This window comes from Drosophila montana, unplaced genomic scaffold, assembly GCF_035044405.1.
Source record: "Drosophila montana isolate Dmon_TW-CO22-7 unplaced genomic scaffold, ASM3504440v1 contig_3003_1, whole genome shotgun sequence".
NCBI classification, from domain to species: domain Eukaryota; kingdom Metazoa; phylum Arthropoda; class Insecta; order Diptera; family Drosophilidae; genus Drosophila; species Drosophila montana.
In genome coordinates this window covers 507,367-530,018 of record NW_026997879.1, presented here as the reverse complement: position 1 = coordinate 530,018, position 22,652 = coordinate 507,367, and the positions used below count along the sequence as shown (strand labels likewise).

At 43.6% G+C, this 22,652-nt stretch overlaps 8 protein-coding genes across 15 annotated transcripts in view; 5 read left to right on the top strand and 3 right to left on the bottom strand.

The window, feature by feature from the left end:
- The window catches only part of LOC135430351 (uncharacterized), a 33,368-nt gene extending 25,126 nt beyond the window's left edge, over positions 1–8,242 (bottom strand). For 7 of the 8 annotated variants that reach the window (XR_010436598.1, XM_064684993.1, XM_064684990.1 and 4 more), the window contains exon 1: positions 2,757–4,433. Coding sequence is in view for 7 of the 8 variants with exons in the window: in XM_064684993.1 (XP_064541063.1) it covers positions 2,757–4,418 (1,662 nt within the window). In the remaining variant the exon portion in view is untranslated. Of the gene's footprint in view, positions 1–2,756; positions 4,434–8,061 lie in introns of those variants that run through there. The other variant, XM_064684989.1, reaches the window with a different exon arrangement.
- Positions 394–1,659, top strand: Ssk (Snakeskin). The gene is made up of 3 exons (XM_064685002.1): positions 394–551; positions 879–1,075; positions 1,137–1,659. Exons 1-3 carry the CDS (start codon positions 501–503, stop codon positions 1,375–1,377), a joined length of 489 nt encoding a protein of 162 aa, XP_064541072.1. The 5' UTR covers positions 394–500; the 3' UTR covers positions 1,378–1,659.
- Positions 8,243–8,509: 267 nt separating the features above from the next.
- Positions 8,510–9,833, top strand: LOC135430355 (ketohexokinase). The gene is made up of 2 exons (XM_064685001.1): positions 8,510–8,627; positions 8,822–9,833. Exon 2 carries the CDS (start codon positions 8,832–8,834, stop codon positions 9,762–9,764), a length of 933 nt encoding a protein of 310 aa, XP_064541071.1. The 5' UTR covers positions 8,510–8,627; positions 8,822–8,831; the 3' UTR covers positions 9,765–9,833.
- On the bottom strand, positions 9,758–20,757 carry gig (tuberin). The gene is made up of 16 exons (XM_064684987.1): positions 20,552–20,757; positions 20,354–20,484; positions 20,020–20,271; positions 19,816–19,952; positions 19,568–19,742; positions 15,823–16,029; positions 15,616–15,760; positions 14,796–15,562; positions 14,126–14,732; positions 13,690–13,889; positions 13,379–13,626; positions 11,205–13,320; positions 10,998–11,141; positions 10,753–10,923; positions 10,254–10,349; positions 9,758–10,184 (listed from the first exon to the last, which is right to left on the bottom strand). The coding sequence occupies exons 1-16, from the start codon at positions 20,604–20,606 to the stop codon at positions 10,041–10,043; spliced, it is 5,595 nt and encodes a 1,864-aa protein (XP_064541057.1). The 5' UTR covers positions 20,607–20,757; the 3' UTR covers positions 9,758–10,040.
- On the top strand, positions 16,252–17,583 carry LOC135430353 (ketohexokinase). The gene has a single exon (XM_064684998.1). It carries the CDS (start codon positions 16,332–16,334, stop codon positions 17,442–17,444), a length of 1,113 nt encoding a protein of 370 aa, XP_064541068.1. The 5' UTR covers positions 16,252–16,331; the 3' UTR covers positions 17,445–17,583.
- obst-J (obstructor-J) lies at positions 17,711–19,438 on the top strand. Its single transcript, XM_064685000.1, has 2 exons — positions 17,711–18,072; positions 18,192–19,438. The coding sequence occupies exons 1-2, from the start codon at positions 18,063–18,065 to the stop codon at positions 19,157–19,159; spliced, it is 978 nt and encodes a 325-aa protein (XP_064541070.1). The 5' UTR covers positions 17,711–18,062; the 3' UTR covers positions 19,160–19,438.
- A 419-nt stretch (positions 20,758–21,176) lies between the features above and the next one.
- On the top strand, positions 21,177–21,660 carry LOC135430405 (coiled-coil-helix-coiled-coil-helix domain-containing protein 7). The gene is made up of 3 exons (XM_064685075.1): positions 21,177–21,288; positions 21,349–21,447; positions 21,505–21,660. Exons 1-3 carry the CDS (start codon positions 21,244–21,246, stop codon positions 21,616–21,618), a joined length of 258 nt encoding a protein of 85 aa, XP_064541145.1. The 5' UTR covers positions 21,177–21,243; the 3' UTR covers positions 21,619–21,660.
- Positions 21,388–22,635, bottom strand: LOC135430404 (distal membrane-arm assembly complex protein 2). The gene has a single exon (XM_064685074.1). The coding sequence runs from the start codon at positions 22,508–22,510 to the stop codon at positions 21,662–21,664; it is 849 nt and encodes a 282-aa protein (XP_064541144.1). The 5' UTR covers positions 22,511–22,635; the 3' UTR covers positions 21,388–21,661.
- Between the last annotated feature and the right edge of the window lie 17 nt (positions 22,636–22,652).

Here is a 22,652-nt window from a genome sequence, read left to right as displayed (position 1 = left end):
GTATGTGAGAAAATCCGGCGTACATTATCACGCAAGCTCAAGAACCAAGCGCTGGCTCGCGTTGACGATGACGTAATGAGCACCATTTCCGGCGCATGGAATGACGCTTTTTGGCGTCGACATTGTCGCTTTGTAGTTGGCCATGATTAATGCAGGAGTTACAAAAGAAATACAGAGAAATACAGCATACGCCAAATATGTTGATATTTGTTAGGCTTTAAAGCGATAACAATTCCAATTCCAATTGCGATTAGATAGCGGAGCGACCCGACGCATGCGCAGGCGCAACAACATACAATTGGTTAGTGTAACCTATTTCGAAACGCACCTGTTATCGCTGGCCTTATCTTATCTGGCACCTGCCCAGATTGCAAAAGCTACAAATTCTTTTGACTATTTTCCCCCAGTTTGTATCAGTCGAGCATTCAGTTGAGTAGCGACAACGTAACGAATACGAATACGAATACGAATATAGATTGAGTGTCTATTAATTAAAGAAAATGGTATCTGTGGAGACAATTGGTTCGATTTTCATCAAAGCCCTAAAACTGGTAAGTGCCAATAAATATTTGCATAGGCAATAAAAGTCCTGCGGTTTTAGCTTAGAAATTTTTCATCGTTTCGCTTGAAAATTGTTGAGCAATCCGACGACTAACTGGTTGGCCTTATCGGCCTTATCAGTTGTTGGGTGTACTTGTTAGTAATATTACTCATATATACGAAAAGCACAAAATCAAAAGTGCGGGTCGTGAGTGCGCAATAGCTTTGGCTAAAGCTTTTCACAGGGCGGGGCACACAAATGATCATTACAAGGCATTACGACAATTGGGCTGATTCATTGGCCAGTTAGATTTGGACTAAATATTGCATTCTTGCAGATCATCAACTTGGTCGTGATATTTCTATATCGCTGGGGCGATGGCGGCGAATTCCTGGGCATTGGCGGCACCTGGAATCTGAACGAGGAGAAGAGCGCCGATGCGGAAATTGTGGCCTCCGGCGTAATGGTCGGCTTCTTCATATACACGGCATGCCACACAATTGCCTACTTATTCGGCACCACAAAGCATAAGGGGTAAGTGTTTGACTCCTCCAACTGCCCGCCCCTTTTAATCGGATTAATTATGTGCTTTCAGCGAACTGTGCGACACCATTATGAATGTGGTGGGCACCTTTATGTGGCTCGCCGTTGGCGGCGTGGCGCTACATTACTGGAAGGGCTATATGTCCGATGAGGGTTTCCTCTATGTCAATTCGGAGCGACAGGTGGGCATTGCCATGGGCTCGCTGTGCGTCATCGAGGGCGCACTGTATCTGCTGGATACCGTGCTGGCCTGCATACACTACTCCAAGGGCGACACCGACTACACGCAATAAGCTAGCAAGTTGGCTGAACAAAATGGGGCAACTGCCGAATATAACTGACAAAGTTTTTCTTATTCTACACAAATTTCAGTTATTTTTTAAGTGCAAATTAGTTTATAACCTACTTATGAAGCCAAATCTGTATGTTTCGATTATAATTTTATAATTACATGCATAACAATTAATCAAAGGCCAGTTCGCTGGCCAAACGATTTAAAAGAACAAATCATTTATGATTCACTCCAACATTACACTACGCAAAATACAAGATCTTAAGATCAATACCAAATAAAACATTCGATTCAATATTTAAACGGATTACAGACTGGAATATCGAATATCTACGATAAGAAAACAAGACTTTCATCTAACTGAGACATTTACTTACCCTATCTGGCTTGTCACTTGGCATTCAGCTATTACGAATTCTGAACAGCGCTTGGTTCGTTTTATAGCTCTTGTAACCTTCCCTGAACTAGTTCAGTTGCATCTTTAGGCCAAATTATTATTCAAAGTGTCACACGCTTGCCATAAAAAACTAAATATTTTACGTTTGTATGTATGAAGGTATGAGCAAGCGTATGATTATCTATGTATACATGTTCATATGTTTGGATCAAGGCTGTAATCCGATATTTGAATCGAAACAGTTCAAATTATTTCCGGAATTGTGAACCAAAACCCGAACCTGATCAAATGCTACTCGAAAATGGTTTGGTTCAACACAATCTGTCTAAGCCTAAATAGTATGGGCGCCAATCATTGGATTAAGCTAACCATACGTGTGTTTTGGTAGTTTCCAATTTTGGGTGGTAGTTTCCAATATGTATGACATGGACTATATTTTCAGTAGAATGGGCGATTATAAAGTACACATTGAATTGTTTCATTAACAATTGAAAATACATAAAAAAAAATAACGTAATCATTATCGTTAAAATCGGACATTAAATAGATGAAGCAGGCATGGAGCGAACCGAAACTAAAGGGGAGGCACTGGTTCAAACCATGAACCGAACCAATGACCTTTTTATTTGGGTTTGCAGCCATGATACAGATCGTTATGTATTTAAAACAATCTTTTCTAATCACAAGAAGAACGTAGACTAAATGATATTAACAAAAAAGTGATCGGAGATTAGTTTTATAAAGAAGAGATATGGAAAATTCTTCGTATCTTCCACTTCATATAAGATTAAGAATGGGGACAAAAATCAAAATAACTTTAAATGTAATCAAAATTATTTAAGACAGCCATCATAAAATGGGATTTAAATAGAACAGAAAACTTCTAAGTAAAGGTAATGCGTCAAAGGTTTTAAGAAACTTGCCAAAGATACAAAAACACCTAACCTCGTCCCACATAATCCAATGCACAAACTATAACTCACCTGTATTTTGGGCTTCCCGCGCCCATCCACGGTGTCCCGTTGTTGCTTAAAGCTGTTGGCTCTCACGACACGTTGAGCGCAGAGCGCACAGCGCCGATTCGCAGAGCCATCCTCCAGATTAAGTGCATCAAAGAGCATTGGCTGGTCCTGAATAAAGGAATTGCGCGAACGCTGATTGAGCAGCTCGAGGGTGCGCGAGTCCAGGCTTTCCCTGTACACATTTTGCACTCTGTCCAAATTGTGCTCGAAATCCGTGTCCAGATTGAAGGAGCTCTGGCTGCTGTTGCGAGTCGAGGCGGATTGCTGGCGTGCGAGCAAGGAGCTGCTGCTGCGCTTGCGACGCCTCACCACGGTCTTTGGTGTGCTCTCCTGGGAGGTGCCGGCGAAGGAGGGCGTGCGCGGCAGGGGCAGACTAGCGGCGCCTCTACTCGCATTGGCATCACCTAGGGGTGAGGATGACTGCGAGTAGTAGGGGCTGCTGGCGGTGGTGGGTAATGGCAATTGGGGCGTTGGGCCGGGTGGTTGCTGCTGCTCAGCTGCGGCCAGGCTCATGATCGAGTGCTGGCGCTCCAGTTGCTTTTCATAGCCATTGAACTTGTCGTAGTCAATGAATGACATGTTGGCATAGCTGACCATATTGTCGATGGCTTGCAGCGACTGCAGCGAGGCGCTCCACTTGGGATTCATCTTATCCTTTTTCTCCTTTTTGTCCTTTTTCTCTTTTTTCTGCTCGCCATTGTCAGTGCCCGTCAGTCCACTAAACGTGCTCTTGAAGGAGGCGATGAGCGTGCTCGAGCGCCGCTTTTGGAAATTGAGCTGCGGATTGTAGCTGGCATCGGCGGGCGTCAGGGACTTGCGCGGCGCAGACGACTCCGTCTCCTCCAGCGGCGTCGAGGTCAGCGCCTGAGTGGACTGTCGTCGCGGCGGCGTCGAAATCGAGCTGGCGGTATCCGCACGTCGTCGCATTATGGGCGAACACGTATCACCCGCACCGCTCTCAGCCATTGAATTCTTGCGCGGCGATGCCGGCGACATGGGATCACCCGACTTCTCCGCCTCCTCCGACAGCTGCTCCAGCATCGGCTCAATAAAGCTGCGCCGATTGGGTCGTCGCAGCAAGATCATCGAACGGCTGCGCGTAAATGTGAACGGCGTTTTGCCCGCCTCATCTTTCATCTCGTCGCTGCGCGCCAGATTCTCCTTGCTGCCCGTTAACGTATTGAAGAGCCGGGACAGCTTGCCGCGAAAGCTATGCGTTCGCTCCATTTTGGGCAACGTATCCAGGCTGGGCAACTGTGACATTGTGGCACGCCGCTCCGCCTCGTACTGCTCCTTGAATTTTTGCGTTATGTTCGGCGTCGTCGTTGCTGGAGTTGTGCCAATCATAGATTGTGAATTGTTATTATTTTGCACCATGCTGTTGTTGTTGTTGTTGCTGTTGTTGTTAATGTTGTTGTTAATGTTGTTGCTGCGATTATTGGCCTTTGTATCGCTTGGTTTGGCCGGTTTACTGATCCCGTTTTTACTGCCAATAACGGCCTGTTGCTGTTGTTGTTGTTGTTGCTGCTGTTGTTGTTGCTGCTTCTGCTGCTGCTTTTTATTTGTCTTTTGTAACTTCTTTTGTCCCTTTGCGGCGCTCTTCGTCTCTTTGCTGGCATTCATTTTGCTGCCAATTAACTGGAACAACAAAAACACAAAGAGAGTTAGAGAGACATAGGTATAAATAGATGACAGGTAAGTATATTATTAGCCCAGTTTAACACTCTCTTCGCAACGATATCTCTTATCTGCCGTGGGCCTTAATATATAAATCGGCATTCCAGTGTTTCTAGCCAATGTGGATAATGATATCTCATTTTGGTGACTTGTCTAATCTATTTCTAGGCCACTCGCGTGTTATACAAAATAAAAACTAATAAATAGCATATGTTCAGCAGCTACACTTTATAATACCCTGTAGTTAACACTTTTGCGGTTGTTGAGATCTTTCGAATTTACACGAAACTCTTATTACATGAATAAAAAAATTGAATAATGAGCATTTCTATAGCAAATTTTACAAGCTTTTTAAAAAATCACTAAACAAAAGATTTTAAGTTTTCTTAAAAAAAGAAAAAAAACATACATCGAAATGCTTAAAGTTACCAAACTTAACCTCAAAGTTTTTTTTGCAAATTATGTTTAATCTTTCAATTTAACTACGAAAGATAAAGCATTCAAAAGTACAAATTTTGTATATAAAACCCGTTTAATGCATATTTTGCAAGATTTTAACTTATATGTGCTTATTGTCGTTCACTGTACTGAACTCTTCTGATAATAAAATATATAGAATATGGGTTCCAAAAGAAATTCCAATATTTTTATGACGCCTTTAGAGCCTATGATTCGCCAACTTTCTTTTGAAATGATGCATCAATTCTTCAACTTATCTGTGTTAAAGGGAAGTTAGCGATGAACCAGCTTGTGCTTATTGATAACGCATAAGAACTTCCTGAAACGAAACTCTTCACAAAATCGCGACTACAGTTCGTATAATATTAAAATGCATGCAAGCTGTTACGGAGATAAATAAAAGATCAAAGATCTGTCTCTCTCTCTCATTCTCGCTCTCTTTATTTCTTGCTTGCAGCCAGTGAATGCAGTGCGAAATATCCGAGTTGTGCCCATAACCTCGAAGAATAGAAGCATTTACAAGCATTTGATAGCTCCCGGGAGTATCATTAAACACGAGGGCTTCCAATCATGTCGCAGTTGAAAAAAAAAACAAGATATCACTTTGACAAACGGCGCAAAAATGGGGATAGAGTGTGGTGTGACAGCTACGACAGCAACAACACAAAGAGCCAAACTGTTATCTGAAACAACTTTATTTTTTGTTTTTGGTTTTTTGCCCAGTAAAGCTCAAAAACAACAGTTAACAGTGTGATAAGATTTGAAAAAGTCACACACAAATGCACTTGTCTGCGTGCCTGGCAATATGCCATTTTAGTTACCTGGTTAAGGTCCGAAATTGATATCAGAATAGTAAAAAAGTATTTCACCCAGACGAAAAGCGTCAAACAAGATATAATTTAGCATGCACACACATATTCATTATTTATACGATCTCATCTTACGAACTCCTAAAACAACTTCATAATTTGCAAGCAATTCTTCTGAAAATCGCATTGAAAGGCGACGTATTTAGGTTTAAATACAGCTCAGTAAATTAAGTCCTAGCTAAAAACCTTGGTGGCAAAAAATATTTCAAATAGTTGGTTTACAACTTAATAATAATATTTATATTAATACCCACTTTTACTCAATCACTCTTTGCCCCTTCCTCACACTCTTAACTACCGCCTTTCTATGAGATTCTCATGAATAAAAGTTATAAATTGACTCCAATCTAAATACACACATGTTCGCAAGGGTATTTCGAATTCGGCAAACCAAAGAAAGTGCATCTTTCATATTTTCACTCTGCACGCATCTGATATTATTGCATAGATCCGTGTAAGTATTATTTTACAACTTGCTGTGCATATTGATCTTATACCAAAACCAGTTTGCGGTTTTAATTAACGAAACGTTGTTGTTGTTGTTTCGACACGAGATATTGACACTGGCTGACTGGCCGTCTGACTGTCTGACTGTTGATGGGTATTCATTTTAAAATTTACCTAATGACACTTACTGCGTAGAGGTACAAAGGTATTCGAGCTTTATACAAAGTTGAATTTAGTATTCAACTGGCAAGCAAATCAACTTTTAAAAGAAAAATTTGCTAGCCGAAGATTAAACACACTCTTAGAAGAATATTAGAGTTTTTAATACAGTTTAGTTGATATAGGCATAGGTCAAGATAAAAGTAAAGCTCGATCTTAAGATCGGTCAATATGTCTTGAAACCCCATGCAAAAACTAGCTTTTAGACCGATTCTTCCCATAGACTAAATGATATAATAGTCCGCCATTGATAAGATTTTGCTTATATGTATAGACCATAGTAGAACTCGTAAATATGATGTTTGGTCAAGAAATCTTGGTAAACAAAAATATTTTTCAAACAAGCACTTAATTCCTAACCGATCTTTCCTATAAAAGCTTAATATTTACTAATGAAGATATTAATTTACTGAATACTTTAAAGTGCGCGCCAATATAATACGTATACCTCAGGGTATAAAGTTCATCAATGATTCCTAAAATTGTTAATATAAGCACCGAATATAGATTCAAGACTGTGCACTTTGCCTGACAGAGAAAGGAAAGAGATTGGGCTGGAACAATTGATCCGGCCAAAAGATACATATATGTATCCGTTCTGTAAGTAGAGTTTTCACTGTGTATGTTTTCCTTATATTCCTTATGTACATGCGATATATAAAAAGACTTAAGAGTTGGTCTTATCGGCTTTTGAATTCACTTTGAGTTCATTTTGTGTGTGTCTGGCTATCTTTTCCTTATTGTTATTGTTGGTTCGTATGTGTTTTGATTCATTTGTTTATATTTTGAATTAACATTCGCATATTATTGCAACAAAAAGCAGCAACGCTCGAGTTTTTCGAACCGTACCTTGTCGCACACCCGAAATTTGCTCTTTGAATTTAATGTAAGTATATATGTATGCATGTACGTATGTGCATACATATGTACGTAAAAGCGTATGCACGTATTCTTGGTTAGCTTTGCATCTTTGTCAAGTTCGCGGCGTAGATGTAAACAAAGTCGCAAAAACTATTATTTAAGAATACAAATACATTTTAATACACACTTGTGGGTATGTACATATTAGAAATGTATGTACATCGATGCCATTATGTATGTATGTAAGTATTTATGTATTTCTGAGTGCTATGCACACAATATTGCGTGGCCACTTGCGCAACTTGACAACCAGCTGACAATCGAGCGTGCATTCTCTCTCTTCCGTTCTCTTTAACGCACAAATTTCTTTGCACGCTGCTCTCCTGCCCGCGCTCTCACTGTGTCGACGCAACGTAAGCACGCTCATCATTTTTAACTCGTTTTCGTTCGTTATTTATGTATGTAATTATATGCTTGCACACATACATATGTGTGTGCATAAATGCTCAACATACCAGCTTTTAGAGCACTTTAAATTTTATTTTTAATTAATTGTTTAATTATGTTGGAACACAGGCATATGTGTCTATGTATTTATGCACATATGTATGTTTATATGTATGTATATACAGCTGTGTTCACATTTGTCATCACTTGTTTGCCGGTTCCCCTGCTGCCACACATTGTCGCTAAAGCAACAAAAACTTTTCCTTTTTTTTTGAGTTTTCACTTACCAACCGGCTTATTGTCACAATCACTATTGTGTTTTAGATTCATTTATCATATATGGCACCTTGATTTACACTACGCCAGTTGCGAAAATAAAGGAAACACTTTGGCACGATGCGAATTTTCTATTAACAACGCGCAACGACGCAACTAATGAACACCGCGCGCGCGGGTGACTAGCGGTTAACTGATCGACAGGCACCTCCACAGCTGGAAGCATGGAGAGCATTTAACAAGGTGACGCAGTGCGCATGTCCATACTTCGTCGTTCTCTTTCGGCGAAACATTCGTAGCGTGTGACGTTTCGCTCTCTAAGAGGTACCGCTGGCTAGCTTTAAGCGTGTATGTGTGTGCGTATGCATCGATGCAAGTATGTCGGTGCTAGTTTGTGTGTCTACAGGGTATTCCCAAGTCGAGCTCTATCGAATAGCTTTGCGCGGCATAGCTTTTTTATCGACAAGAATAAGATCGAGACGTCATCGTAATCGGTGTCCAACGTATATATTATATACGAAAGTTGAACATTATTAGTTTTTTATATATTTTTCATCGGGGTTATAATTGAAATGATGTACGTACGCATACATACAATATGCTCTCAGTTTAAGTCGCAAAACTGTGATAAGAAACAAATAAGTCCACATTTATATACACATGCGCATTTATGTGTTTATGTATGCATGTGTGTGCGTGTCAAGTCGATTAGATTGTATTAAAAAATTCAATTGAAATCTATAGATTAAATCTTCAATTGAAATGTTCTAGTTGACTCGGAATGGCCACAGTGAAGCCAGTGCTCTGCGTGGGCTGCACGGTAATCGACTTTGTCACAATCAATGAGAGCTTTCCTAAGGAGGACACTGATCGACGATGCCGCGACGGATTTTGGCAGCGTGGCGGGAATGCCTCTAATGTTAGCACCGTGCTGCGGCTACTGGGCGCCAAAGTCGAGTTCTTTGGCATGCTAAGCCAATCAGACGGGTTCCGTGTGCTGCTGCAGGATTTGAATCGGCGTGGCATTGATGTACAGCACTGTCCCAAGACGGATAAAGATCCGCCCTTCTCATCGGTTATAATTGTCCAGGGCACGGGTTCGCGCACAATTGTCCACTGCAATAAGAACTATCCTTATGTGACGTGGGAGGACTTCAGCAAAATCGATCTCGATCGTTATGGCTGGGTGCACTTTGAGGCGCGCAACGCCAATGAAACAATCAAAATGATAAGATCCGTGCAGGAGCACAACAAAACTCATAGCGAGCACATTACCATCTCATTAGATTTTGAGACAATGTATGAGCAGAACCTTCCAATGTGCAGTCTTTGTGATTATGTTGTGTTTTCCAAAGAGCTCGCCAACCAGCAGGGCTGGAGAACTGCCCAGGAAACGTGCAATGAACTGGCTCGCAGCTTGGAATCAAACTGTCCGTGTATAATTTGCCCGTGGGGCAGCACTGGTGCTGCTTGTCTGGATGCCGCCTCAAATGAGTGCTCCATGGTGGCGGCCTACTCGCCCGAACGTATCGTGGATACGCTCGGTGCCGGTGACAGCTTCATGGCCGGATTCATATACGCCACCTCTGTGATGCAGCATAGCCTGAAGGATGCTGTGAGTTTCGCAAACCGGGTGGCCGGCCATAAGATCACTGACTACGGATACGATCACATTGCAGAGCTCCAAAAATATGACAAGCTTAGAACTGGGTGAACATATAGCAACGCGACAGAGTCGTATATTAATTAAATTTAAACAAAAATAAAATATGGTTATTAAATATGTGCATGCTAATGTTATACATATGTAGGAGAAAAAAGGAAACATAAAGTTGGAACCGAAGCTCTAAAGCCAAAAGACAACTATAGAATTCCAAGAATATTCAATAATTGTCATTCAACTGATCATTGTCCACAGATATTGTAGCTTATTGACATGGGTATCTTATAAGAAACATCCTATTGCAATAGTTTTGACTCTGTCCAGTGCCTATGTGAATTTGGTAAAATCTCCTCGCTGATCATCCACATCTGTGCTCACGGCCGATGAGGAGGCGATTCCAATGCCGCTGGACGAGCTGCCACTTTGTCGGTCTCGTTCTATTTGTTGTTGTTTTTTTTTATTTTCAATAAGCTGAAAGAAAAATAAAAATATTTTTTAAATTTTTAAATATTTACTTTGTATCTTTTAATTTAGTAAAACCTGCGAGCGCAAACGCTTCAGTTTGCGCATTCTCTCAAGCCAATTGGATGCATAGGGATTCGTATTCTGCACACTTTGGTAGACAAGTGAGGCCAGCTGCAAAGGGACACATGTCAGAATCGAATTATATAGGTAGTCAATTTTTGTGCACAATAAACGTTGAGATCATATACATATATACAAATCATTTTTAAATATATAATATGCCTTGTTATATCCTTGCAGAGGTTATTTGCAAGACATAAAGGGAGCCATCTTCGAGTTCATAAAGCATATAAATTCTTGATCAGTATCCACACTGTCAGTTTTTATGAAAACCTTTGGGCAAGATTTGAAGCTGTCATCATGAAACTCTTAATAGATCCATATTTTAGTAACAGAGCCGCCTGGAAAGGCTCACTATATCAGATGGGCTCCGAAATACATTCCGTAAATACTAGTTGCAGGGTATTAAATATTCGGCATGCCGAAAATAACGATAATTTTTTGTTTTCCTCACATTTGCATGCAGCGCCATTTGTCGGGCTAGTATGGGTGCACTACGATCGGAGACTATTCGCGGTACTGAATGGCAGACGAAGTTGGAGATCTCTGAGCGTGCCTTGACATACACGCGATTTGAGTTAAGCTCCAGCGGTTCAACGATCACACATGCATAGTTGAAGTGGCCCTTTAAAGAATAAAAATAAAATTTGATCAGGTTCATATCGAGTAGCTAGCTTATCGTGATAGCTAAAGACATACCGATATCGTTGTTAGATTATATTCCTCGCCGCTTTCGTTGTAAATGATTTTTACAAAGTCGTTGCCAATATGCTTTTTCTTTTCATTGCAGTTGGGATCATCCTGCAGATTTGTGGGCATCAATGTAGCCACATGGAAAGTGACCTGAAAACGAACAAAACGCAATTAATTTTAATGCTGGAGCAATTGGAATTAATTGATGCCCACCTGCAGTATGTCATCTTTCCAGATGTAGGCAAATTTGCCATCAGCTCCACTCTTGTCCAGTCCAATAAATAGGTTATTCTGTTCGGCTTCCTTTAGACTGACCAAAGTGCCAATGCTCCGTAGAAATTCCACGTAACGTGTGCTACCGTAGGAATTGCGCAAGATCTCCACCTCGTTGTTGCACTGATTCCGACCCACATAGAGCACACCGATCTTGTGTGTCTCAAATGGTGGCACAAGATCGAGCAGAGCCAATGCGCTTGACTGCTCTGGGCCCACCTTAAGCGGTGTCTCTGTCACCTCCAGCTGGCCAGTGCTGTACAGCTGCAGAAAAACAAAGCTGGGATTCATGCACAGCTTGGCATTGGTCGATGGCTTGGCGGCGCCAAAGCTGCGAAAGCTTGTGGCCGGCGGTGGTCGCGCTTTACCATTGTTCACCTCGCGCACCACCGATATTGTTTTAGAGCGACCACGCATCATGTCTCCGCCACCATTGTTATAGTCTGATCCGCCAGCGACGACTCCGTTGCTGCCATTGCCGCTGCTGTTGGACTTGGCTAGGCCCAGAAGCGATCCGACGGCATAGCTTGTTGCCTGGTTGCCAGCCGATGCCGGCGGCTGCTTGGGTGCGACTACTGCCTGTCCTGACCCCTGAGGTGACAAGGGTGGCTTACCAATGGCACCCAGCTTCAGAGAGGATGCCGACGCTGAGGTCTGCACCATGCCCGGTTGAACGCCGCTGCCCGTCACCTGGCTGCTAACGTTATCGGCCGAGTGCTGTTTTGGAGGCAGCGTGCCAGCCGCCGGTTGCAACGGACATTTTAATGCCTGCCCTGATTGCGGCGGCGTTGAACCGGCTATCTCCTCGGGTATAGCCTCGCAGCTGACACGCATGTCTTTGGTGCTGTACTGAACGGTCTTTTTCTTCGACGGAAGGTGCGGCTCGTCGAAGGATGCTTTAACGGCCTCCGGCTCTTGTGAGAGCGGCGCCGGTTTTGCGGCTAGGAACGCCAGCCGCCAGCTGGAGCTCATCTCTGGACTGGAGTTAACACGTCGCACCGGATTGCGAGCCCGAGATTGGCCATCAGCAAAGGCCAATGCATCGTCATCGGCCTCGCCATCACTGACGCTGCCACTGACCGCTGCTTCCTTGCCTCGTTTGGTAGCGGCAGCGAGGCGTGGAATGTCAATGGCCGCTGTGCCGCCGCCTGCGTTGCTAACGGAGTGAACCTCCTCTTGACGCTGAAGTGCGCGCGCCTTAGCCACCATTCGGTTGCGCATTTCGGTGGCTGCTGGAACCGCAGCTGGTGTAGGCTCTGGTTCTGCCTCTGGCATTGGCTGAGTTTCCGGCTGTGGCTGTGCCTGTGGCTGCTGCTGCATCTGTTGCGCCTGCATGGGATTGTCCGGCCCGAAGACTCCACCATAGGCAGTGGGCAAAAAGAGTGAAACCATGCTATTGAAGGGCAGATCCTGACCGAAGCAATCGTTAGCGATGGGATTCTGAAGGCGCGTTATCCATGAAATGTTGCCCGTTGGACGTCTTATATAGACCTCGGCCCAGCCTGTGCACGCACGCACACAAACTGGCTGCTGCACAACTGAAGCCGACTGCGGCGACGGACCCACGCTGGCCGTTGACAGGGAAAGGGAATTGCCCAATAGGGATGTGTTGCTGCCTGTGTGTGCGCCCTCGACTAGGTTACTGGCACCCGAAGCCTCCGGATTCGAGCCGCGTCGCGAATATGCGTCCAGCGAGACCGTTGAACTGTTTGAGATTTGCCGATGCGGATGCGCGGTGGCTGCCGAGTTCGATGTAGATGAGGACGTTGTATGATCTGTGCTGCCGGCGCTCTCGTTGCCGCTGCTGTGCTGCAAACTCATTTTGGTGTAGCGGCGTTCCCGCTCCGGCGACAAGGGCGGCTGCTGCGATGCATCGCTAAGACTCTTTGAGTTTAGACTGATGCTGGGTGCTTTGCCTAATTGCGCACAGCGTTCGCAGAGGCCGTTCCGCGTAGGTCCCGATGGGCAGCCAGATGTGGTAATTGTGATCAAATTGTGGCCCACCAACCACGTCTGCGAGACACCATCCTTCAGCAGATACTCAATGGCCGGCAGGCTGCAAGCAAATTATTCATAAATAATAATAAGCTTAGACCACAAAATTTCATACTCACCGCTTAGGTAAGGAGGGGCACGGCGAGAATGTGTGACGTGCCAGAAAATCAAAGCATGTCTCAGCCAACTCGGCATGAAAATTGCGTAGCGCGTCGTTCATCAGCAGACGCATCTCGGATTCGCTGCGGGTTGTCGCGCTATTCCGACTGCCTCGCTCAGTTAGACTGGTACTACGCTTACGATTGCTGGAATCTTCATTCACGTTTTTTTTATCATCCTTGAGCATCTGTGCATTCGACTGCATGGACTGCAAGCAATTAGCTGGTCAATTATTTGTGCCAAATGGTTTTGTGTCAAGGCATTCACTCACCGAGTTAATGTAGCTCACAACGTTCTTGCGTAGCTCGAGCTTGCACTTGAGAAACCAGCCCGCTATCACATGATGAGCCAGTGATACGGTGTACTGATCGTATCTGTGCGGCTTTGTGTATGGCAGCGATATGGCAAACACATACATGTTCTGCACGGGGGTAAAGTTGGTAAACAGATTGTTCGATAGATGGATCAAAACTGTCGATCAAAGAGAAAACAAATAGGTTAAAAAAAGGGTAGCAAAAGGAAACTAACTCGTTTGAGGATGTTGGGATGAACAAGAGAAAAACATGTCTAAAATCGTTTGTTACGAAAGACAGACCCGTTTTATCGGGCCGTATTTCGTTAAAGTTTTGTTTTAGGTCTGGTAAATTTGCCAGCTGGTTTGACGAAATATCCTCTTCTTAAGGAGTAGCCAAATTAGATACACTCACGGGATAAAAACTCCAAAACTGGTATGGCCACCGCGTTCGTACCGGACACCTTGCTGATTTCAAGTAGAACGTCTGGCAGCTTGCGCATAACGGCTTCGGGCGTTTCCAATATCAGAATAGTCATTGTATTGATGCAGACACTGACCATGCCGGGTATGCGGGAGTTGAGGGCCGTAATGATGCTTAAGTGCTGATGCGGCTGCAAGCACTCGTGATAAATGACCAGGGATGCGATTGCGGGCATCACAAGACTATGGAACTCATCGGTGGGTCGATTAAACCTATCTTTGTTTCCGCCCACATTGACTTTAAATAATGTACTGGCCAGCTTCTCAATATCGTTGCCCTGTATAAGTGCTTTGTTTTGGAGCACTTTGGGTAGCTCCTTGATGACCAGCTGAAAAACTTGGTAATCAGAGTCATGCTCCAGACAGCGCACAATCAGATTACAGGCGTGTCGTATCGAAATTGTTGTGGTTTGCGTTTGCGGTGGCAATGGCGAGTCGATGCCCAAATAGTGGCTAAACTTTAGGGTTTCGGTGCTGCTGTCAGGATAGCCAATGTGATAGGAGGCATTGGCACGTGCCTTGAGCATCCAGTTGAATATCTTTAATGTAATTATACGGGGTTAGAGATATAGAGAGAGTGTAAGTAATATCATTACACTCACCTTAAGGCGAACAATGCTTGCCTGCTCAAAGACCTTTGGCCGGTCGTAGTGCAGCTCCAGATGATCCGTTAAAATGTTGAATATCTTAATGGCATGAGCGGCGGGCAGGCGATGTAGCTTAATTTCAAACACCTCAACAAGCCCATCGATGGCCGCTATAATATCGCCAATCTCTGACTCAGTCTTTATAATAATGCTGTTGCCCGCCTCAGATGTGTAGGCCTCTGTCGCAACTTGACGCATCTGCTCAAACGGTCGATTGATGAGCGCCTCTAATATGTCTAACAGCTCCAGGCAACGTTTCGAATCGCAATGTGCTGCAAAGTTAGAGAGCGCCCGAGCCACCGTCATGCGCACCAGCACGCTGGGCTCTTGATGGATTTGCGCCAGCTGTGGCACAACCACGCGATCCAGTATCTCTTCCTCATAGCTGTAACGATTCTGGTTCATGATCTGCACCAGCGAATCGATGGTTTTGATGCGCACATTCACATTGGCCATGCGATAATAGCGATGCACGAACTGGGTCAAGCCCAAAAGCCATTCCGGTCGCGTGGCAGTCAAGCGACGGGTTCGATAGTCGATCAGGGCCAGCACAGAGGCCTCCGAGCGGCGATCAGCGACCCGCTCGATGAGATCATAAATACGATCCACATTACAAAGTATTTGTGCGCGATCATCTTGGAGTAACTTCTCAATGCAGTCAATATTTTCGTGGAAATTGATTTGTAAATGACACAGGCGATCCTTGTTAACACCCAAACGCTCTGCAAGATTAGATTCATTAAGTAGTGAGCACAAAGGTCAGCACAATACGCACCATATTCCTCAATGTTGTCCACAATCGCCGACATAATATCACATATCAGATCCCATATGATCTCAGACAGCTTGTATTTGCTAATCACCATGCGCACACTGAGAATTACCTCATAGGTCACAATCACCTCGTGGCTATCCAATGCCTAGAATAATTTAATACTTTATTAAAACTATTAGATCAGAGTTAATGGATTCTTTTACTCACATTCCGGAAGCCCATTAGCACATTTGTTGCATATATCATCGGGGATACCTGAAAAATGATAGTCGATCCAAAGATGTTCATGTTGAGATGAAAGACCGCTCCACGCAACAGTTGTGCATCCTCATATTGACCCTTATCGTTGAGTATGTTGCACATCATTTTCATCGATCCATAGCCAAGCTGGGTGCCCAACAGATTTTTCATGATCTAAATAATATTATGATAATAAACGCTATAAATTATTGATATACAGATAAGGTCATTAGGGATCTCGACTAGGCGATATCGGGCGGTCATTAGACCTGTTTTGTATGGATAACTTTGTTGGACTACTTTACTATATGGGTCCTACTGGAGCATCCATTGAATTAAAGCTAGCTTTTGGCATAGCTGTGTCTTCTTATGTCTTATGTAAAAAAATTTGGAATATGTCAGTTGATCAAGTTATTTTTGTAAGTCACATATTATTTGGCACAGCTTGGAAATTCAATAATAAAATCTAAAAAATCATGAAGAAACAGATTGTCAAGGAGTTTATAACGGTAAAGAAGGTGCGATATCTGCCGCGAGAGCCGCCACCACCTCCTCCACCACCGCCGCGGCGTGTCCTTGTGGTAGGCCGCTGTGCATTGGATGTTATCACTATATGCAATGAACATCCCGTTCCCGGCAGCAAAGAGCGCACCACTGAGGGTTTCTGGCGACCTGGCGGCTATGCTGCCAATACATGTTGCGTTTTGAGGCGTCTGGGCACCGACTGTGAGTTCCTTGGCCTTTTGAGTAGCGCGCCCGCTTTCGAGAGCATTACGACCAGTTTTCAGTCCATGGGCATTGACATTTCCAATTGCCCGCGTTCGGCCAGGCAGCCGCCGCATCGCTCAATCGTCGTTGTGCGCGGCAAGCAGACGCGCACCATTGTCGAGTACTCAAACCGAGACCATGAGCTCACCTATCAGCAGTTTGTGGGCGCCGTTGACTATCGTAAATACTCCTGGATACACTTTGAGTCGAGGAACAACAGGGAAACGCTTCGCATGATTCGTGCTGTGCACGAATACAACGCACGCAGTCCGGACGAGAACATCTTGTTGTCCGTCGATCTGGCCGATCTGAAACCACTTAGCCTTCTGATGGCCGACTTGGCGAACTATGTGCTTATACGTAAGCGGCTCAGCAAGGCAAACGGCTATATGAACGGTCGGGAAACTGTGTGGGCAGTGCGTGAACGCATGCAGGTGATGCGCAAGCGCTGGCAGGCAACGCAGCCCAAGAAGAGCCCTTATATAGCCGAAGATAAGCCACAACTAGATCCAGCTACATGCGAAAATGGGGGGCACGAACCTTGTCTTATATACGACAACTACGAAGAGGGTGCCAGTTGTTTGAGTCCTGATAACACCTACTTCAAAGTGGGCGGTCAGAAGCCGCCAGAAATTCTGGATACAATTGGCGAGCACGAGACATTCGTGGGCGCTTTCATTTATGCCATGCAAGGGGACAAAATGTCACTGCGCGATGCCATGGAATATGGCACTCGGGCGGCCGTCTTCAAGATTGCCCAACGCGGTTTCGAGGGCCTGCGCTGCATGCCCAGGGATTTAATTAGCTGCTATTACGCTTGAAACGCTTGCTGACTTAGTATAAAGTAATAAACAATTCGCTAGCTTGAAATGCACATAGACCTGGATCTCGATAAATTACGTTTCATAATGAATTGGATATATATCATTTGTATATATAATATATAAACTTAGAACAAAACCGATGAGCATTTTAATTCGATACTTTTATTTAAAAAATATTGAATTTTAGATGGGAGCATCATTGAGACTGTATAGTTTCTTTCGGGCAATGTTTTAAGTGAATCATATTTTCGACCCAGATAGTATGATGCCATTGCCTTGTGCATGATTATAGACATTTTGGGAGTCGGCAATCATTGGGGAATTCTTTCATTTATATTGTTGTTTATGCTGATTAATTATCAACCCGTTTGAAGCTAGATAAGAAATTGTAAACACCCAAACGGATCAGATAAGGCGTAAGAAAACGTTGACTAACAATCAGAATTTCATTAGCATAAGGAAACGAATTGTAACCCTTATGTTATCAAGTTTCCATCGGAAATGAGCTGATAAATTCAAAGCCCGTCTAGTACCATAAAAGTAGAGCCGACATCAAAGCTGCGAGGCATTCCATTCAATTCTCCAGGCATACAAATAAAAATACACAGATCACAGATGAAGAGCAGTAAGTCATATGGGTCACATAGCATAGCATTTCGATCTCGGATTAAATACTATTCAAATATCAGTGATAGGGAGAGAGAGCGAGAAATTTGCCTTATCGATAACTTGTCTACGTTTCAGAACTGCAACAACTGATCATAGTTCTATTGCTGCATTTGGTAACAATTAAAGCCACTTCTCGAAGCGACCTCTTGGCCATCGAATCGCTCTGCCGCAATGCCCTGGTGTGGACTCTATTCCCCAATGAGCAACATTGTGACAGATTCTATGTGTGCACGGGTAGAAAAGATCACAACAGAAGCTATCAGGAATTAAGATGTGAAACGAATTACCACTTTAGCAGCTATGAGCAACGCTGCATAAGAGGCGCATGTTCCCAACCTGTCACCACAACCTGCAATGCAACCGGCGACAACAACGTGCAACGTCTGCTGGGCGATTGTACGCGCTTTGAGCGTTGCTCCGTTCGCGGTAAGCTCGACCTTATCAGCTGCTCGTACGGTCACTACTTTGATGCGGAGCGACATGCCTGCCTGCCGGTGGCCATAACGCCATCTCATCAGTGCAGCTGCATACTGCCGGAGCACTCTACGCTGGCCAATCTGGAGGACTGCCGCAGCTACTATCGTTGCACGGAGGGCCAGGCAGAGCTGCAGCAGTGTCCGCAGGATTATTATTATGAGGTTAGCGTGAATAGCTGCCTGCTGGATACGAGGGGTGTATGCAAGCCCGAAGTGCCTGCGCCTCTGTTAGGCGAGACGTTGCAGGAGTGTGACAGAGAAGGTAGCCGATTGGTGCCGCACACTCACGACTGTAGTCGGTATTTTGTGTGCATCGGCAGCCGGGCCATCGAATTGAGTTGCCCCAAAGGCCAGTATTTCGATGTGGTATCGCGCTATTGTACTATTGATGAAAATTTTCAGTGCGTCAAGCAAAGCACAGGCACACAACCTATGACAACTGCGTCACCTGCCACGACACAGGAAGTCAACAGCAGCCAGCAGGCGCAGAAGTTGAACACGCCAAGCAACAAGCCAGCATATGATGTGATCGGCAACAAGTTGTCATCAAAATTTTTGTTATTTTAAAGAGTTCGTGGCGTTTCAACTAGATATCTTACTTGGACTGAAATGCCCGAAAACCAATCAAGCCGAACACCGAACTGAACTGTATTCTTTTTCCAAAAATTTTTTGGTCAAGAATAAAACACTTTTGAAGAAGGTCTCAGCCCCAAAGCATAAATATCTTGGTTGATGCCATTTTTGGGTAGAGATCAAATTTAGACTTTTTAGTAGAATGGGCAATATTTAATTATTTTATAACCATTTAGAAAATATATGACAAAGCATTGCTTCAACCAACCTTTTGAGTTTATGGCTGTGGAAAACAAGCTACACAAAGTGAACCTAGAGGCAGATGGCCCGTTCGAACTGTAAAGCCCTTCTTTAAATATCAACAGCCTTATTTTTAATAAGTAACTTATAGTGTGGACATACCTTGAACGATGCTTGGCAATATTTCGAATTGTTGACGGTGCGGCACAGTGTAACAATACACTGGTGCAGCGGCTCGCTGGGGAAAATTGTATACCCGATGACCATCTCCAAAACCGTCAAGCATTGCAGTCCGATATCATCGTTGGCCACAGTGCAGCTCAAGTCACAAGCATTTCTGAAAAAAAAAAACACAAAGATACAAATCCAATCAGTCGCTTTAGTTTAAGTTGAAGATGAATGCCACTCACTGCACAATTCCCACAAGTATGTCTTTGTCCAAGTGTGCTGCATTGAACTTGATAAGATTAATCATCATATCTAAGAATGGGCACAGCAAATTGGCGTCTGTGATGGCTGGTATCCAGAGCAGCATAAATTTACCAATCTGTTACAGATAATTTACAATATTACTTAATTACATTTAATGGTATATAACGACTGTCGTCGGATACCTTCTCCTCAAAGTTGGTAATATCCTTGCCGTTTTCTGTGAGTGTGTCGAGCAGCTCCAGGAGATGACGCAGATCCTCGTGCGCCTCATGATTTTGTATAACAAGAAAAAAGTTTTCACGCATCAGCGTCAAGTTTTTATATTGCGTAGAAATGAGCCGCTTATAAAAGCTTAATGCTATCTGCCGTGTTTCAGCCGGTTTGTTGGGCACAATGAGATCGTTGGTCAGATGCCATAGCTTGGTTATATAGGTCTGCATGGAAAAAGAAATACAATTCGAATTATTTGCCAGTTTGTACATGGTGCAGTAGCGAAGAGAACTGCCGCCCTCTTACTTCATCCAAGGTAATGTTCTGCAAATGCATGTCGCCCAATTCCTTTAGCATTTTACAGCGCTGGGCAATTGGCTGCTCTGGCCGCAACTCAAGCTCAAACTCTTGACGCAAGGTGCGCTCGATGGCATTTCCTAATAAAATACAGACAAATTAAGCAATTGTTCGCAAGAGTTGTACGGATACAATTTTTTTTCTTACCTTGTGGTTTCTTTAGAAATATCTTGAACTTTGATTTATCTTTGGAGCCCATCATAAGGCCTTGTGTTTGCGTTGCAAGACGCACAAAAATCTATGCTATACTTAAAAATCTCACACTTTAATTAAAATAAATATATAAAAAACACATCTGTTACGAATAGCAGCTGGAAATTGTACCAATGTGCCCCAACTGACTACAATAACAAGAACAGAAAATAAGGGTACTCCAACACAAAAAGAACACAGCAAATTAACTAGCATACGCAATTCTAAGTCTTTTCCATCCCTGAAGATATTATTCGGCTCACAGAAACACTATTTTGCAACGACTATGAAAAACTTATTAATCGATGGTTAGAAAGGTTAATCTAAATTGTTAAATCGAATATGCAGTTTTTTAAATATTTATATAGTAAAAACCTAATATGTTAACCCCTTATAGTTTGCATATAAAAAAATTGTAAAATCTTAAATCACATGCATATAAATAGCTAGGATTTAGTTAATTAAGTGCTAAAAACATTAATAAATCAAATATATGAGACCGGTTCCGGAACCAAGTTCCAAAAGTCCGACACATTTATTTCAATGCGTCGTTCAATTGAACTTACTCCGAATAATTTGACAGCCAGGCAGTCTGCCGGCTAGAAAACTAAATATTTTATATAATAATTACAAAAATAGTTAACAGTATGCCGCGTAATCTCAATGCGGAACGTGACAATCCCTGCCTAAAGGTAAGCGTGCAGCTCAAGAAATATGTAAAAACACACACAGCATTATCGTTTTATTTGCAGGAACAAGAACTGTCATTCAAATGCCTAAATAAAAACAACTTTGACCGGGAAAAGTGTGAAGTTTATTTTGCTAACTACAATAACTGCAAGGAGTTTTGGGTATGTTGATGTACAACACAAATCATGTGCAACTACAACCAATCCAATCCTCTGCAGAACAAGGTACGCAGTGATCGTCGAGCCAAAGGAATAGTACCCTATCTACCGCCACTTGAAGAGCGCGAGGCAATTAAGGCTGAATATATGAAAACCAAGCCACAAACGAACTAATGTGATATGATATGACAAGTTATTAAAGTATATTTCTACAAAGTTATGTTTCGTCATGTATGGTGTCGGCTGCTATGACTTTAAGCGGCGGCATCGCCAGTTCCAGCATAGCAGCGGCTAATTCCATTTCGAGCGACTGCTTGGGATCGTTTATAATTAAGAGCTTTAGCTTGGGCAGGCGATAAAGACATGCTAGTCCTCTTTCTGTTATGGCAGTGTTCGAAATATCCAAAACCTCTAGGTGTGGATAATCGGCGCCGGTAATGCGATCCAAACACCAGTCGTCAAAGGTTTTTACATTGTGAAAGGATAAAAACTTTAGGTGCTCCAAGCAGCGCAGATTCTCCAGTCCCTCATAGTATAGCTGCATGTTGTCGCAGCGCAGCGCCTCCAGTTTGAAGCTTGCATTGAATTTATTGGGAAGATTAAACTCGCCGTCCTCAGAAGCGCGATGCCAGCGATTGTCGTTTAAGAACTTGGCAGCACCACCGCGATATAATACAAAATGAGCGGCGGCCAGCTCGGGACCAAGTATCTTATGGCGTTCGGGCACAAACTGTTGCATGTGTCGCTCAATACGCTCCTGGCGTTTATTCCACCATTCTCTCATATTCTTAGGGCTGAGATCAATGGGCCGCTGCATCATGACTATGAAATCGGAGTTTTGCTCCGAGTTGGAAAACAGTTTCAATTTACTATTCCAATCCTCTGGACGGTCACCAATAGGTGTACGCCAGCTCAGTTGCTGTTTGTCCTGGGCCAGCTCCTTACGAATCCGCTTTACAGTCGCGCTGACTTCCCCCCCTTCCGATTGGGGGCTGGGCAGTGTGCTTGCACATCGATATAAAATGCTGGCACTTGGCTGCAGACGCCGTATACGGAACAAAAACATACTATTTTGTTTAAGAATTTATCACACTATTGTTCCGAAAACTGTTGGGACAAAACGTAGTCAGCTGTGGCAACAGCTGGCAGTTTAATTTCAATATGACAATATGGCAACGTCGAGCAGACGCCATTTTTTCCTGTCTTAT

Coding starts and splice junctions, on each gene's coding strand:
- LOC135430353 (XM_064684998.1), top strand. CDS start 16,332: ATGAAGAAACAGATTGTCAAGGAGTTTATAACGGTAAAGAAGGTGCGA.
- gig (XM_064684987.1), bottom strand. CDS start 20,606: ATGATGGGCTCCAAAGATAAATCAAAGTTCAAGATATTTCTAAAGAAA. Junction 16,030..19,567: donor ATTGCCAAGCATCGTTCAAG/GTATGTCCACAC, acceptor AATATTATTTAG/ATCATGAAAAATCTGTTGGG. Junction 10,185..10,253: donor TGAAGCGTTTGCGCTCGCAG/GTTTTACTAAAT, acceptor TTTTTCTTTCAG/CTTATTGAAAATAAAAAAAA.
- LOC135430355 (XM_064685001.1), top strand. CDS start 8,832: ATGGCCACAGTGAAGCCAGTGCTCTGCGTGGGCTGCACGGTAATCGAC.
- Ssk (XM_064685002.1), top strand. CDS start 501: ATGGTATCTGTGGAGACAATTGGTTCGATTTTCATCAAAGCCCTAAAA. Junction 552..878: donor TCATCAAAGCCCTAAAACTG/GTAAGTGCCAAT, acceptor GCATTCTTGCAG/ATCATCAACTTGGTCGTGAT. Junction 1,076..1,136: donor GGCACCACAAAGCATAAGGG/GTAAGTGTTTGA, acceptor ATGTGCTTTCAG/CGAACTGTGCGACACCATTA.
- LOC135430404 (XM_064685074.1), bottom strand. CDS start 22,510: ATGTTTTTGTTCCGTATACGGCGTCTGCAGCCAAGTGCCAGCATTTTA.
- LOC135430405 (XM_064685075.1), top strand. CDS start 21,244: ATGCCGCGTAATCTCAATGCGGAACGTGACAATCCCTGCCTAAAG. Junction 21,289..21,348: donor GTGACAATCCCTGCCTAAAG/GTAAGCGTGCAG, acceptor TTTTATTTGCAG/GAACAAGAACTGTCATTCAA. Junction 21,448..21,504: donor ATAACTGCAAGGAGTTTTGG/GTATGTTGATGT, acceptor AATCCTCTGCAG/AACAAGGTACGCAGTGATCG.